The sequence below is a fragment of the Lagopus muta genome, chromosome 11 (genome assembly GCF_023343835.1).
Source record: "Lagopus muta isolate bLagMut1 chromosome 11, bLagMut1 primary, whole genome shotgun sequence".
Lineage (NCBI taxonomy): Eukaryota > Metazoa > Chordata > Aves > Galliformes > Phasianidae > Lagopus > Lagopus muta.
This window is the reverse complement of record NC_064443.1, coordinates 10,907,172-10,923,400: the sequence shown is the minus strand read 5'-3', so window position 1 is coordinate 10,923,400 and position 16,229 is coordinate 10,907,172. Positions and strand designations below refer to the sequence as shown.

The window sequence follows — 16,229 nt, the reverse complement described above, 5'->3', positions numbered from 1 at the left end:
CCCTTTAACAACATCCTAGTGGCTATCAGAACAGCTGGGTATCTACCTCATGTTTGTAGTTTCAAACCTTATTCTAACAGCAGTCACTATTAGCAGAGATCATCTTTATGCTAGGTGAAAGCAATCAGAGCAAGAGCTATTTATTCCACACAGCTGCACTTCACTCAGGATATACAGCTAGCCATATTTCTAGAGCAACAGTTTCTTGTTATGGGTGCCTGGGAGATTGCTATTTAAGCTAGGAACATTCATTCTTCCTCCTATGGAGAAAAGGTTTCATGGAAGTGGGAGGAGGAGGAGGAGGAGGAGGAAGAAGAAGAAGAAGAAAAAGAAAATAATGGAGCTAAAGCAGCACTGTACATCAAGCTCAGTAGCGTTCTGAGTATTAGGTGGGAGAGTAAGCCCTACAGAAAGTCCTCCCTGATGCATGGAGTGATGTAAGGGCTGGGGGATGTCTGTAACAGCAGCAGTGGCAGAGCTAGAGACATGTCAGTGAGAAATACCTGTTCTTTCCAAATGTAACTGGGAACAGTGTCCCACTATTTAATGCAATTATTCCTCATAATTCTACCTGTGTTGTTAGGCTGCAGAGGGGAATCTACACATAAGGCAGCACCCTCAGTAATTCTGCTAGCCTGCCCTTTGTTTTTCATTCTACTTAACTTTCAGAGTAGCGTTCATATAATTCCTGCGAGTGCTGAATGATTCTTCATTTGCCAGCAAAAGCCCTTGAATAACAGGAGACGACTGTTTGCCAGGACAACCTCTGTTATGAGTCTTAAGAGTCCTGTCTCTGAATCCTGCACAAAATGCCATGCAGGTTTTGGTGTTATCAGTAAGAGACGAATGACGCCAGTGATAAGCTCTCACACGGCCAAAGCGTTTTGACTTCCAGACCAGAATAATATTTTGAAGATGTTTTTGCAAAAGGGCATGTAAAAGGCGCTCGCTTTCCAAAACAACACGTTGTCTGTACCAGTGAATAAAACGTGCCGTTGCCTTTTTGAGGCAAAATATGCAATCTGTTTCTCGCTTACTGGCAGTTCTGCCAGTTAACAAGATGATTGCATCAAAATCAATACAACGCTTTGTCCTTCAGACTCTCCGACTTCTACCTTTCCAGGAACCAACATTGTATCGTCAATTACCAGAGCAAATAGCTGAATGAATGGACACAAGGGGAACTGCATTGCTCTTTCTGATTTGCAGAGGTGTCTTCAAGCAGTAAGGGACAATTAGAGGTACTAACCAGTGAAAATAGGGCAGATCTTTTCCCAGCATGTAATTCCACCTTCAGAGGTATACTGTCCTAGCACCACCTCCAGGAAAAAAACGGGAAGACCTCCCCCAAACAGGAAAATGAAATAAGGAATAAGAAATGCACCTGTGGAGAAAATATAATAGCATAAAATGGAGATAAATGAGTGACTACACAGAATAGTTTAAAAATTATTAACAGACATATATAAACAAAGAAACATATTTGATACTTTAATGTCAGTATTCAACAATTTTAATTCAGAGGTATTTTTGCTCATATTCATATACTGCAAGTGCAATGGGTGCATGCAAATGGAAGGGCACTGTCTTACCTTCTGTAGAAGAAAATCTGCAATAACAATGGGGTTAGGCACACAACAATTTCACGTGACTCAGAATGCTCTCACTCTGAAATCCAACAGAAACCATTGTTTGATGTTTAGTCTGATTATTAACACTGAGTCACTCCTTAGCTTGTGTAACTGTTTGCACTGTATAACAGAATACGAGTCTATGATAACAGCATATCAGAGTCAGACTCAATAGTAGCAGAACAAAAGAGTACAAAGGATTCAGCATAAGAAACTCAAACTGTTGTTGGTTTTCCATAAGTTTTAACAAAATCTATTAAGTAATAAAACAGTCTCTCCCAAAGACTGGTAAAAAAGGCAGAAAACAGATGCTGAATGACTCTCTTTAAAAATGGGAAGAAGGCACTGAAAAGAGCAAGAGTGAGGCAGAGAGACTGATTCACGAGCAGGAAATAAATACTCACCTCCGCCGTTTTTGTAGCAGAGATACGGGAACCGCCAGACATTGCCTAAGCCAATAAATCCCCCAGCCACGGACAGCAGAAAGTCAATCTTGCTCGCCCACTTCTCCCTCTGGGGCGGCTTTCCTTCTGCCTCATCCTCAGGCCGCGTCCCCGGGCTCTTGCCGGGGGAAGGTTTGAGGATGTCCTTGTGGAAATCTTTCAAGCACTGAAGCTTTTCCTTTGTTGCCATGTTTCTGCTTTCTACATAGAAAAAAACAAATACACTGGGTTCATTAAAAAGTCTCGACAGGTAGGGCTGTCTAATGCTGCAAGAGCTGTTTACTCAAACTCGGTTCCACAAAATACAGTGTTATTTATCAGACTGAGGTATGGAGATACATACACCTGCTGCCTGCACTGACCAAGACAAATAAACAAACCACTGTGGGACTCTGTGGCCACCTCCTTGCTGTCCTTGCAATGCCGGGGACAGCGAAAGCTTGACACCACTGCCTACCTGCTGGCCACAGACAACAGTGCAGCAAAGCTGCACAGCAAATGGCTGCACTGAGCTTTGACTGCACCATAGATTCTGTCTGCAATACAGGCAAATGTTCTCAAGCTGCTTCCATGTCCGTAATAAGGTACAAATCACTGCATCTGATTCCTGCTCAAAAAAGTGAAATAGAGCAGAACAGTACCTCTCACATTTTCAGATAAAACCTCTATTTCCCAATATCACAAACCATCCTGCATCATTTATTGCCTGCAATTTCCTTTCCCTGTAGTGCTGTAAAGCTTTCAGAAAACTCTATATTCATAAAAACTGGAATGGAAAGTCATTTGTCCCAATCAGCCTGCAGGAACTGAACAAACCTTTGCAACTGATTCCATTTTCATAACTGTGCTGTTTTCCCTCGGCATCAATAAATGGACAAAAACAAACCTCTAGATTCAATTATCACACCTATGCAGCAACTGAACAATTTGCCAAAAATGATGGCTTCTTAGTTAATTAAAAATCCAGTGGCATGAGTCACCTGATGCAAAACTCAAACCATATTCAAGTTGCCTACTTTACGATTTACATATTTAATTTGTAAAAGACAAAAGTCAGAGGCTGAGTAAATAATAACAGCTAGAATTATTATATCTAACAAGTGTCTCTTTACACAGATTGCCTAATGAAAATAATGTAGGAATAGCTTGTAGTTTGTATGTTAAACCTGAACTCAGGCATACAAGGCCAATTCATTCTTCATTATAACTCAAGTGACTTCAGCTGGATTCGACCAGCTATTTTTGCATAGTATTTTGATGCTGAAAAGCACGTGAAATTTTCACCGGATCCAGGCAAGCCAGCAAGTTTATACCAGACCACAACCATTCCCTGCTTGTACATGTCATTACAGGTGCAGTCATAAAAAATCATGCTTCAGATTATCCCAGTTGATAGCTGCAAGCCTCCTACCTGCCTGCTGGTTTTGATCTCTAACCTGATTTAGCTTGTAGCAGTGACCTGAAACCTGTGCTGACATTAGCTCTGCAGGAAGTTTTTAATCCGAACATGATTCTGAGATAGATATGCATCGCTGTACCCGTAAATCTTTCCATGCACCACGGAAAGATTCAGAAGGCTAACATTTCAGCATCACAGCAGCTCCAGTTCACCCACTGATGTATCTGTGGGCTTCGCAAAGCACTTATTGCGACAGCAGTTGCCTATCAGGCCATGATCTAAAAAGGAACTTTAATCTCCCCAGTGCTAATCATTATGACTTTCTATTGTTTTTAAAATAGACCACTGCTGACTGCAGTTACAGGCAACTGCAATGCCTCTTAGTTAACAGCAGAGAGAGCTCACAGGAGGAGAAAGTTACCAACAGAGTGGTGGATCTCCATCACCCACTATGGGTATGGGGCTGGACACCAGGTCCTCTCCAGCAACTCCTATTGACTCCTGTTAGAGAGAAGGCACAGGGCAAAGCAGTGCAGTGACTAAATGCGAACTGTAAAGCCAGCTCTGCATGAGCCTTCAGGCACCTAGCTGCTTTGGGGAATTATTTCACAGCTAACTCATGCTCCTAGTATTGGGCAAGGTTCAGCCAAGAGGGATCCACCAGCCTACACCTCCCTGGGACACTGGCACCTTACTGCCAGCCCCAGACAGGCTTCACCTGGGAGCATCCCCTGCAGTCATCACTTGTGGGAGAAATCAAAAAGGAGGTGTACACACTTCTCTTCAAGGAGGCACTGACAAGCTGATTGAGGTTGCCCGCAAAGGAACATCAAGCTGGCATGGAGAAAATCTAATTTCACTTCCTTTTGCTGCCTGTGCTGCTCAAATCCATATCTTTCATCTGGCAGGAGAATGTCATAACCATCAGGCGACAGACTATTCAGGGCTGAGGAAAGGAGGCTGTAAGAGCTCTCACAGAAGCTGTTCTTCACAGGGGTTACTGAAACACCCATCAGCAGAGGAAGAAAGTGTGCAAAAGAGCACAACTCACACCTAGTGCTTAGGACACTCCTTAGTTTGTCAGAATTTGTTGGTGAGCTGCTGGGATAGCCATAAACCTGCTTAATGGGGCAAAGAGACACACACATTTATAGATCCCTGCAGGATTAAGGTTTGAAACTGGAGCTTAACTGCTTCCCACAGGGACTGGTACTGGAAATATCCTGAAACAGGGCACTGGGCACATTGAGAACCTGCAAGTCAGAAAACAAGGGGAACTACAGATATTAGCCTCCTCTAAGATGAAAAACTGTGCTTGGGCTGCAATTTTTTGTGATCAATTTTTATCCTGCACTAGAGAGTTCTTTACTTACTTTTTGCCAGCTCTAATCCTCCTCACTGCAGATTGACTTTGACCCAAATGCTACTCGGTGTTACACAGAAAGTGCAGCATTTCTCAATCTGTAACCCTAACTCTGCCTGGAACAAGCTGATTGCCCTGTGGTTCATCATAATTACCTGCACACCACGTGTGAAAAGATGCCTTCTCAGATGCCTGCTTTGTAACTGCACGGGACTGCATTTTAAGAAGATACCTGTAATTTGTCTTAAAACACCCCAGATTAATGGATATGCTCACAAACGTAATTACTGAGTGTAAATTTTGTATCAGCCTTAGCTAGAGGGTGAAGACAGAAGTGATCCCTCTCTTAGCACGCAAATGGCAAATCCTCAAACCCATGTTTGCTTGTGGGATGGCTGTTTCACCTGATGCCAAAAGACCACCACAGTTTTGTTGCAAGTCACGAGCTCTGGCTAGTGGGTCACAGTACAGTAGTGATCTAACGCCTGCACAAAATTAGCAACGGCCCAGCTTTGCTGTGTACCTCTTATCTAGTCCTGCTAAAACCCAATTGTGTTTCAAGGGCCGGCAGCTGTGGCTGGCAGGCACGTACCGCCGACCAGTACCATAGGAATTGACAATAAGCAGCCACCTGGGACTGCAGTCCCAGTCCATGTCACGTTCAAGGGATGTCGGATTTATCCCCCTCTGCTGCCAACCATTGGTGTCCACCCAGCCATTCCCAATTACAGGAACTGCCTACAAAGGCTGCAAGGGTGGGGGGTAGGGGCGATTCTCCTTGGCGAAGAAAAGCCAAGAAAATAAAGTTTGTTTAGTGAAAGGCATTGTCTTTTTCCTTAATGGGGTTGGAGTTTCATTTCCTTTAGCTATGTCCCACTGGGTGAGGTTAAAATGGCTCTTAAGGGAAACAGTCTGACAGAGATGCTGAAACAATATGTTGTCACCGCCCAGGTCAGAACCAGAGAATAATAGGTTATTTTTACTGTATCACTTAGTGGGGATGGTATCCGAGATCTAAGTCCATCTGATCCCCCAAGGAAATATTTTGTAAGAAAATGCTCTTACAACCACATAGTCCAAAAGGAGCAATCCAAGTTGGAGGCACATGTCTGCCTGCTGGAGACACGCGTCTGCCTCCAAGAGACACGGCTGCCTGGGAGAGTACCCCCTCCAGGAAGCTTTGGATGGCCCCAGGAAGCTCTGTCTGCATCTGATGAACTTAATAGGGATAAATAAAGAGCAGCAGACAGGCCTGCCCATTGCAGTGTGCTGCTGGGCTGAGGGCAGCCCAACAGCCAGAGCCTGACCCAACAGCACGGGGAGCCAGGCCCGGAGTCTGCTCTCACTACACTGATACAAATCCTAATTAACTGAGGGTAAAGTTATTGATTAGCAAATTGATGCTGGTAAAATGTGGAAAAACAGAACAAGGGAGCAAGCATGGCGTCTTTGCACATCTCAAATGTCTGTGCTCTTCACAGCCAGGAGCACCTCAGGGGCTCCTCGGGAGAATCACACATCTGCCCTGTGTGCCTGGGTCAAGGATTTCCTCATGGGAAATACCCCTGTAACAACCCCAGCTCTCCTGCTGACCTCCATGGCAGTCCCTGGAAAATACTATGAGATTATCCATAAGGAGCGAGCTTTCATAGCTAACTTGAGCTGGGTCATCTGCCACGATACAGCTATCATATCTTTGCACGTACAGCCTGTGCCTCAGATAACCCATACCCTTTACAAAACACTGGCATTGAAACGTAATCCTTCGTAACATGCAAAAAAATGAGGGGTAGTGGAAGGGGGAGGCTGGGCAGGGGCCTCATGGTTAGCAATGCACATGGAGGAAGGCCACCACAACCTGCTGGTTGTCAGAATGACCCAACTCACATTACTGCTGAACCACCGACTTTTTTGGATAGACAACCCCCAGATCACACATCTGAAAATACACTGTTCAATTTCTGCTCTGGGATTACAGTAATGATCCCCTCCAAGCTTCTTACAGCCAGAGACAGGAGACTGACGTAGGGTAACACCTCCCAGGAGGAGCCCCAAGGACAAACTCATCACGGAGCTTACCTCACTCAATAATCCTTACAAATCAAGTCTTCAAACAAGTGGTTTTCCAAGCTCCGATGAATACACAGAAATCAAAGTCTGCCTGTACACACAGATAGGCATTTGTAAATATTTGTGTGTGCTAAAAGTGCATGTCTTGTCTTGTATCTGAAGATCATAAACCACAGCAAAGGAGCTACTTCTCTTTCGGTCACTGCATATAAACTTTACATAGGGATTGGGTATGCTCAATTTGTGACTAGAATCATAACTGAATATTTGTTTTATAGCTCTTTCTTCCATTAGAAAACTAAAAGCAAAGTATATACTCAGAGTAGCTCTGACCTTAATGGGAATTCTGCCTGAGGAATGACTGCATGTCTGTACGGATGATTTTGGGACTATTTTTGCAGCGTGATGCACTGCTTTTGCTTTCAAGGACCTTCCTCCACCAAGTTCAGCCTGTGCAGACTGTGTACCTTGAGCTTCTCAATGCTCTCTCTTTTCTATCTCAGTGGTTTTTGAAAAACATCTATTTATCACATTATAATTAATTTTTCTAACCCTACTTAAACTCATTACCTCTTTGGACATCATCATTTCTTGAATTTTTCTACGAATTTTTTCTTTCATATCTTGGAAATCAACATAATGCTCCCTTAAAAACAGAATTTTCCTGTATCTGTTGGTATTTTTCTTTGAGCTTCATATTTATACTCACGATTACTTCAGAACCAGCTGCCCTGATCGCTGGATCAGAGGAGTTGCTCTTTGAATAAGCATCTTCAAGCTCTTGCTGAGAGACAGGGAAAAGCTGGTATTGAATTCAACAGCAGTAGGACCAGGTCCGAATAAAACCGCATTTATGATGTTTGGCTCATTTCCTAGGATTACTTGGAACTTGGAAAGCTGTAAATTTTGATGCTGACAGCTTTCCCCCCCCTCAAGCAGCACTGCGGTTGAGTCAATCAATATGTGATTAAAATAAGCAGCCCCTTGATCAAACTTACAGCCTTAGTGCAAGTCTTCCTGATCTGCAAAAGAAAAAGCCTGCATGCTTGGCATCCCTGGAAGCCACACTGGTACCTAAAAAGCACCTGACTTCATTTATTGTCCTTAACTCATATCCAAGTTCCTTCATCGAACAAAATATCTGTGCCTTCTGAAAAATGATATCCTTACTTTAGCACACACACTGGCAGTTCCTCAGCTCCCTCTCACTCAATCTCTTTGTCTTTAATGGATTCCTCTCTTCCTGGTTGTTTTTCCCTGGGTAAGGGGTAAGCATATTTATTTAATCATCTATCAATTCATCTTTCCTCTTTCTCAGTTTTCCCTCCAGCTTTCGCCATCTCCCTTTTCATTTATTCATCTTTTCTTTTTTCTATCACTACCACACATTTTTTGGTTTTCTAAGGTTGAACTGGAAAATCTTCTACTGAAAATGGTCCAGGAGTAAAATGTACTCCTTCATAAAGCTGAAGTCTATTCTGAAAGGAAAGCCCAAGGCTTAATGCAATTTCTTTTTCATCAGTAGTGATTTGGACAAGGGATATCTTTTTTCCCACATACTCTTTTTCTCTGCGATGCTTCTATTCAGGTTCTTCAAGTACTTCAAATAGGTACTTATTTGCAGCTCAGAGCTGTTGTAAAATTTGGAATCTTTACTGAGATTTCAGCAGCAGAAACTTCATGTAATGCTCCAGATGCTCATTTTGCTGTACTTTGTTTATATGCAATAATAAAACAGTTACAACCAGCCCAGGGGATGTACTCAATGGGAGAAAACTAAAATCTCCCTTCCTGTTGTGTGGGGAGGAAAGAAGGGGAATGGAGACCCACTGAGATCAAACCCCAATGGGTTCCAGTGGGAACACGATCCAGTCCCTACAGACTGGGACTGAGGCAGAGGTGATGCTGCCCAGCCTCAGAGAGATGGAAACCAGAAGCTGCAGCTCTCCTGTAGCCCAAAACCCAAGCATCCCACACCAGAGAGCTGCTTTCCTCCTGTTCTGTCCACCCCTCAAAGAAGAAAGCTCAAATCACAAAAAGAAATATGGAGGAGTCTATGAATGTGAGGTTTGGCAGAAGGAGGGAGAACAAATGGAAAGCGCTCACCCCTGGCACTCTGCACTGGTAATTACATGTGGGAAAATACCCAGTGATCGCTTGGTTTTGTTCACTTGAAGCCAACTGCTGACCTAATTTAATACCCCCTGATGCACCAGCAAGCAGGCTCCTGACTGTCAGGAGGATGGAAAGCTGCACCAGCTCCCTGCTGCCTCCCTCTGAGCTCTCTGCTGTACCAGCTCTCCTGTTGTCAAAGGGAAAAAACATTAATTCTCTGCGTGATACCACCTCTCAAAGCCTTAATCTTTAAGAGAAGGATCTTAACAAAACACAAGAGTGTATCCAAGTGTATCCGAGGTGATGGCTTTGCAGGCAGGATGGGCATTGTAAAGACGACTCAATGAGCTCTGAGCATCTTCATCCTTTCAGCCTGCATCCTGCAGTTACTCAACTTTCAGCTAAAGCAACAAGCATTTCTGTGCCTTGTTCTTGATTCAAAAGCTCTGTTGCTTGGAAGACTGCAATTCTCAAGTAAGTCTTGGTGTTAATTAAACAAGTTCTATCGCCACTAATAAACCACACAAAAAACTATGAAGATATGTCTCTCATCCTGCTATAAAAAAAGAAAAAACCTGAAAGCACACAAAGCTTATGAACTTGAATAGTCAGTGTTGTGTGCTGTGCCTACTGAATTTTTTCTATGTGATTAATGATGTACTGATTGTACGTGACACATCTGCAAGGCACTTACAATGCATATTAATGTCTGAGAGCCATCTCCGTGCCTCAACAGCAGAGCAGTGCCCCGATGCATGGAGGAGAAACAATAAAGTACCCATTCAGTGAAGAAAATGAACAATTCAATGTATGAATTTATTATTTCACTATTCTGGGGAATAAATCGTTCCATTCTCACCTTTTTTTTTTTTTAAATTTTGATTTGGTGTTTTTTTATTGTTTTCCCAACTACTTCTAAATTTAGCCTTAATTTATTGACCAGTAAAAATGCTGGTGGTCAGATTTTTCTTAACTGAAGACTGTTGCACTTTTTCAGTATGCTACCTAAACAGGGAGGAAAGGGGTACGTGTAAGAGCACACGTTTTTGGAAAAATGAGCCCACTTTCCCATAGCCATTAAAGGCTTTGATCTGCTCACAGATCCTGTGCCGTATCTGCACAGGACACTTCAATACAAAGACCAGGTTGTGTTCTCGTTGTTTCTATCCATTCATCTTAATTCAATAACAGCTGAGGATAGATCTCTGAGCCCACCTGTGGCAGCTGCTTAAGCAGGTCCCACAGTCCTCTCTTCTCACAGCCTATATCCCAGCAGGAGATGTCTGTGTGGGCTGAGGTGGGGCAGCAGCCCTTACTGCCATAATCGAGGGGCTGCAGTGCAGTGAGCACACCATGCAAGGGCTTCAGCCGTATGACACTTCCTAATCACCCTGAGGTTTAATATACTGTTGTTGTTTGCTTCCCTTCCAGAAAAATAAATGGAACAGAAACTTGAAACACATGAAGTTTTGCAGCGGAAATGAATCTGAAGCTACTGATATGGTGGGGCAAAATAGAGAGCAGGGGATTTCTGCTGAGGATACGCTAAAAGGAGAAGTGACAGCACTGATGAACGAGCTCAGAGGGAGAACTCAATTTTGAAAAACAGGTCTATTAACAAGCACAAAAAGAAAGAAAAAAAGAAAAGAAAGGAAAAAGTAAAGCTGTGCAGACACTGTGCTGTTTGCTTGCTTTGTGCAGCTGGTGCCAGGTGCTTGCCTGCAAGGCTGGACACTGGCACAGTTTATGCAAACCCAGCCCAGCCTTGGCACAGCTTCCAGCTGCAGCCCCTGCACGTAGGGCACGTCAGAAGCAGGGCCAGTTTCCTACAGGCCTCTTGGAGGACACGATCTGATCAAAATCCGCACCTTTTTGATCACTCCTCATCTATTCTTTGAAGTAAGTACTTTGTATTGACCACTAAACCAGCATGCTTCGAAACACCATGAGCTTCAGGCTGATTTCCAATAGGGGTGTACTTTCAGTTCTGTTTAGCCATGGGCAATCTTTAACATCAGTTCAGAGAGCTGCGTTCAATTTTATGTCAAGAGAAATGAAAAGCAGACAGCACCCGAACAAATATTCCACTTCTCCAGGGAAAAGAACTTATAAACCACTTCTGCATACCACGGGTTGCAAAGTGCTGAGCCCACACCAAGCACAAACAACGCCCTGATCCCACACAGCTCTGGGACAACAGCCCTACTGAACTCACACTGGCACTGCGGCCCCTGCAGGGAATTTCCTATGAACAAACCTGACTCAATGTGCCACAATACTGCAGCGCAACCACTGTCACTCCTGTGGGCTACAGGTGCTTGCTTTTCTGCTGGCTTTTGCAGGTAAGCATCCCCAAACAGAGCACAACAATATACAAACACCTGAGCAGTTTTCTCCAGCTCTTATCTTTCCAGAGCCAGCTGATGGCTTTCATTGCATGTTGCTTTTATAGTCCCAACTTGACTACTGTAAACCTACCCTACTCCTGTTTACCAGCTCAGACACAGTTCATAAAGCTGAACCACTGAGGATGAATGCTTTCTTAGTGCAATTTCACATCAGCAAAGATGCTTACAACAAACGTGGCACATTAACCTGTAGTATCCAAAGCTGTTTTCATCCCGACAACAACTGTTTTTCATGACTTTCTTTCATGTGCAAAAGAGCTATAAATAGACAGGTGGGAAACTGTTTGCAGTTCCACCATAAATGATGTGTGCATGGCAAACAGCCGAGAGAGCCATATAAACTCTCCGTATGTAAACTGACAGTAGAAAGCAGGAAGACATCCTCCGGTTCACTTTTCTGGATTTTTGTGCTAGGTAAGTTTTGTGCTAGGTAAGTTTAAGAGGAGCAGAAAGCCAGGTGATTCAGTCACATTCTTTATGCAAATACTGTTGTAGGAATTGCAATCTGTTGTCTGTGTACTGTGGGAGAAATGGAGAAGGGTTCTCAGTTCTACTCATCAAGTGTGGTTTGTTATGCTGCTGGATGCCTCTGTGTGGCACAAGGCCCTTGTGCACACTGGAAAGAGCAATCCACTACAGCAGCTAAGGAGGATGCATAATAGAGAGAGAATCTTGCTGATTAAAAATAAAAGATAAATAAATCACATTATCCAGGTAGGCTGTATGGGAAGAGCAACTCTACAAAACTATTCCCATATTCCTTTTTCTTTTTCTCTTTTTTTTAAGCAACTGCAGGTCACACATTGTAGGTAAGATCTAGTTCAGGGACCACAGCACTCTTCTGAGAAAGGGCACCTTTTGCTTGCATATGGATTGACACGTGGAAACCTGCTGTCCTTTGGAGCTCACCAACAGCTCTCTGCACACCACAAGCTCTTTGGCAGACAGCTGCAGGGCTGGGAAGGCGCTGAGCTGAGAAGCAGATGCTTTGTGCGGCGTTAAGTCCCTCACGTGGCCCTGGCTGCATGAGGAGAGCAGCACGTACTGGCAGAGCGAGGGCTCTTGGTGACCACTAAATCCCAGATACCCCAGAACTCTCTTCAAGGCTGCTTGAACTAATCACGGAGATACCTGAATTTCACCTACTGCCCTCATTGGAGGTTTGGCTTTGATCACCCATGAGTAAAACCTCTGTGACTTCACTGACCTTCAGCAGGAGATAATGACACGTGCATCAGCATGGCTGAATCAGAACAGGAACTGGGTACTAAACAGAGCCATAAAATAATTAGGATGTAGGGACTTCCGGAGGACGTGCGGAGCAGGCTCTTAGCAAAGCAGGGCCAACAGCTGGCCTTGTTCAGTCAGGCTCTGAAATCTCCAAGAGTGCAGCCTGTACAGTCCCTGAGCAACCTGTCCCAGTGTTTCACCCCTCCAAGGTGAACAATTTTTTCCTAATAACCTGGAGTCTGAATTTTCCTATTGGGGTAAGAAAGAAGACTAGAATTTAAAGAAAGAAGAGGATTGACACAAAGCGAAAAGTGAAAACACTGAGTGGAAAGCTCAGCCTTCACATTCTGACACTGCATGTATACAACGCAAGTCATCAGAAAGAAGCAGATATAGAGGGTGTGTGCTGTGAGTGACAAATGAGTGAGCTGCAGGTCAAGTGCAAAACAAGCAACAGTCCCTACTGACAGCACATCAGAAAATATTCATGTTATGGTCAGGCTAAAAGCACATTCCTTGAAGAAAACCAAACAAAAACACCCAAATGAACAATGCATGCCAGTTACTGCTTTCCACAATGTGTCCTGCAACCCACTGTGCCACAATAAATTGCAATATGTTGCTCAGTCAGGGTGTATAACTCACACATTCGCAATGAATCTGAAGAGCTAATAGTTACTTGGACTGTAGTTGATTAAAAAAAACCAAAACCTAATTTCCCTGTGGCAATGAAATAATCGTCATGCTCATTATTGTATCACTGTTTTCAAAATATAAAATAATGGTTTTAGTGGCAAGCATCATTAATGCCTGAAGTCTCTTGTATTCTAGGGAAATCAAATCAGACAAACTCTGGCATGCAAAAGCACATAAATAACTGGTGAATACTACCTGCGGTCTTCTGAGTCCAGATTTGCCCGATGCCAAGAGCAATCAATTCTTTTTTGGCTGCAAAGGACAGGAGGGCACTCAATACCTTGCAGAAGGCACTTGGTACCTGGCAAAAAAATCAAGCTTTCCACGTGCTGGCACCCCGTGAAAGAGCAAACCCAAAAGTGTGTATGACAGCAATGGTTCTCTCCCTTAACGAGGGAAGGCAACCTCCTGGAGACACTGCCAGCTGTCTTCAAGGTGCTGAACGCTCTCCCTGCCTGAGAAAGTTGCACCTCCTAAGCTGACTGCTTAAAAAAAAAAAGAACACAAAACTGTCTTATCAAGGGATAACACGAAAACAACAAAGCATCTTTCAGTGAGTCTGAAATGCAGGAAAGATTTTACCACTAATGAGACATCAGAGATGCTTAAAAGCAGGGACTTGGGCAGCAGCACAAGAAAGTGCGTGTGATTACAAGAAATTTCTTCTTCCCTAATCAAGATCACTCAAATGATCTTGGGCTACACCATGACCTCTGAGAACCACCAGAAGAATATGGTTTCAGAGTGCTAATGGAGTTTTCCATCACAGTGAGACGATTTAATGGGGGAAAATATCCTACACAACAAGTTCTATGTAATACTCGTATACATTTTAAATAAGTCTGCTCAGGCAGTACTATTCATTAGCAAAAGTAGATCAGTAAGATCAGAAGCTGGGATTCTGCCTGCGCAGGGACTCAGATCTATTGCAGACATGCCTCAGGGTTCAAGGCCAGCAGGACTGATCCCTGAACAAGGGGAACTGGCTCTGACTCTATCTGTACTGTGATAAAGCAATAGCAATGCCGCTGGAATCAACAAAGCTCTGCTGGAGTAAATCAGTGGAGAATTACATTCTGATTTTGTGTGCCTTTGCAGCTAATTTGACAGGCAGTATTAAACAACACTAAGATCTCAAAATGTGACTTGGAAGGAATAACATAAACAAACATCTCGACCTACAGCGCTATTGCTCCCTGATCCCTGAGGAGGCAATTACTCCCTCAGTGATGTTCTGTGTGGCTCAAATACAGCAACTGCCAGTACAAATATTTTCTTTCCTTTTTTTTTTTTTTTTTTCTTTTTATTTTTTTGGTGGTGGTGGTGGTTTTGGGTTTTGTTTTTTTTTTCCTTTATCAACCATAGAACCTAAGAACCATAGAATCGTTTGAGTTGGAAGGAACTCTTAAAGGCCATCTGGTCCAACCCCCCTGCAATGAACAGGGACACCCACAGCTCCATCAGGTGCTCAGAGCCCATCCAGCCTGACCTTGGCTGTCTGCAGGGATGGGGCACCACCACCTCTCTGGGCAGCCTGTGCCAGTGCCTAAGTGGCTGTACTGTAAAAACCTTCCTTATAGCAACTCCTTATAAACCTCTCCTCTTCTAGTTTGAAACCATTTCCCACTATTAACCAGCCATGATGAACAACAGTCAGCTCTGCCTATTCCTTCACCTAAAATCTTCTGAACTCAACTTATCTTCTAGTGGGGTGTTTGTTTGCACCTAGCTTACCTACCTTCCTCTAGGAATGTACTTGAGAAACTAAAAGTATGCAGAAGGTGTGCAGAGCTCAGACCTTCTTCCAGTTTGAAGACTTATTCATCTATGCTGAGATGCTGATACCTCCATTTCACACAAGGAGATAAAAAAGGTTTAAGGTAATAACCACCTTCTCCTCAGTGCAAACATCCTCCTTCCAGAGAATGAAATGCTGCCTTTGGCCAGATCCCATATAGCAGATATTTTGTTGGTTATTTCATGAAGCGTTAGCTGGATTTTCATTATAAGCTATTATTTTTGGCTGCTGTTTTCATGAAGCAGCTGTAATAAACAAGTGAGATTTATGTTCCTTTTTAAATTGCTTGAAATAATTAGGGTTGTTAAATTTAGACTCGGAAATGACTGATTTCTCCATTTTTTTCATAAATACAGAAGTTACAAAGCACTCTACAACTATTGGTCAGGCTTGGGACAGTATAGCATGTTGTATACTATCCAAAATGTGTTTTAGATGAGGAAATGATCTAAGTTCTCCAAACAAATGCTTTAAAAGTGACAATTGTGCTAACTAGTTTTAACAACTGCACTGTGTGTTCTTTTTCTGCAGCCTGCCCTTTTCTGGCTTCTTTTAGGTCCTATTCTGATCTACACAGGTGTGAATAGATACCCTGAACCTGGATGACTCCAGCAATCTGAACGGAAAGCAGGACCACAACTGAGGCCCAAAGCCAGAGCAGACTTCTGCAGCTGACTTCCTAGCTTGACTAGCTTCCTAGTTTATACTGCATGCAATTATTACAAAAGCTCCAACCCATGCCAGGTGTTCAAACTCCAAACCCAGAGCTTGTGGCTTCCTCTCATTTCTGCATCATTTATTTTTTTCCAATCATTCTCCCTCAACTACAACTTGAGCTGCTGACAGTCCAGATATGTATTTAAAATAGAAATGATGCACCTCCCACCCCAATCTGGGCACTTCACAGCCTATTGCCGCATCACAGATCCTGAACCAACAAATTTCCCTCATGGAAGCACTGAATAAACATCTTCCTAACAGCTTTCCACCTTCAGGAATGTTTTTCAGGATTTTTTTGGTTTTTTGGTTGTTGTTTTTTTTTTTCTTGGTTGGTTGGTTTTGTCATTCATCAACCT

At 43.3% G+C, this 16,229-nt stretch overlaps 1 protein-coding gene across 16 annotated transcripts in view; it reads right to left on the bottom strand.

The window, feature by feature from the left end:
* The window catches only part of SLC6A6 (solute carrier family 6 member 6), a 93,832-nt gene that overhangs the window by 29,794 nt on the left and 47,809 nt on the right, over positions 1-16,229 (bottom strand). For 7 of the 16 annotated variants that reach the window (XM_048957658.1, XM_048957656.1, XM_048957659.1 and 4 more), the window contains 2 exons: positions 2,036-2,275; positions 1,250-1,384 (listed from right to left, as the gene is read on the bottom strand). In XM_048957658.1, the coding sequence (XP_048813615.1) occupies positions 1,250-1,384; positions 2,036-2,275 (375 nt within the window). Of the gene's footprint in view, positions 1-1,249; positions 1,385-2,035; positions 2,276-6,915; positions 6,998-13,550; positions 13,608-16,229 lie in introns of those variants that run through there. The other 9 variants (XM_048957655.1, XM_048957653.1, XM_048957664.1 and 6 more) reach the window with 3 other exon arrangements.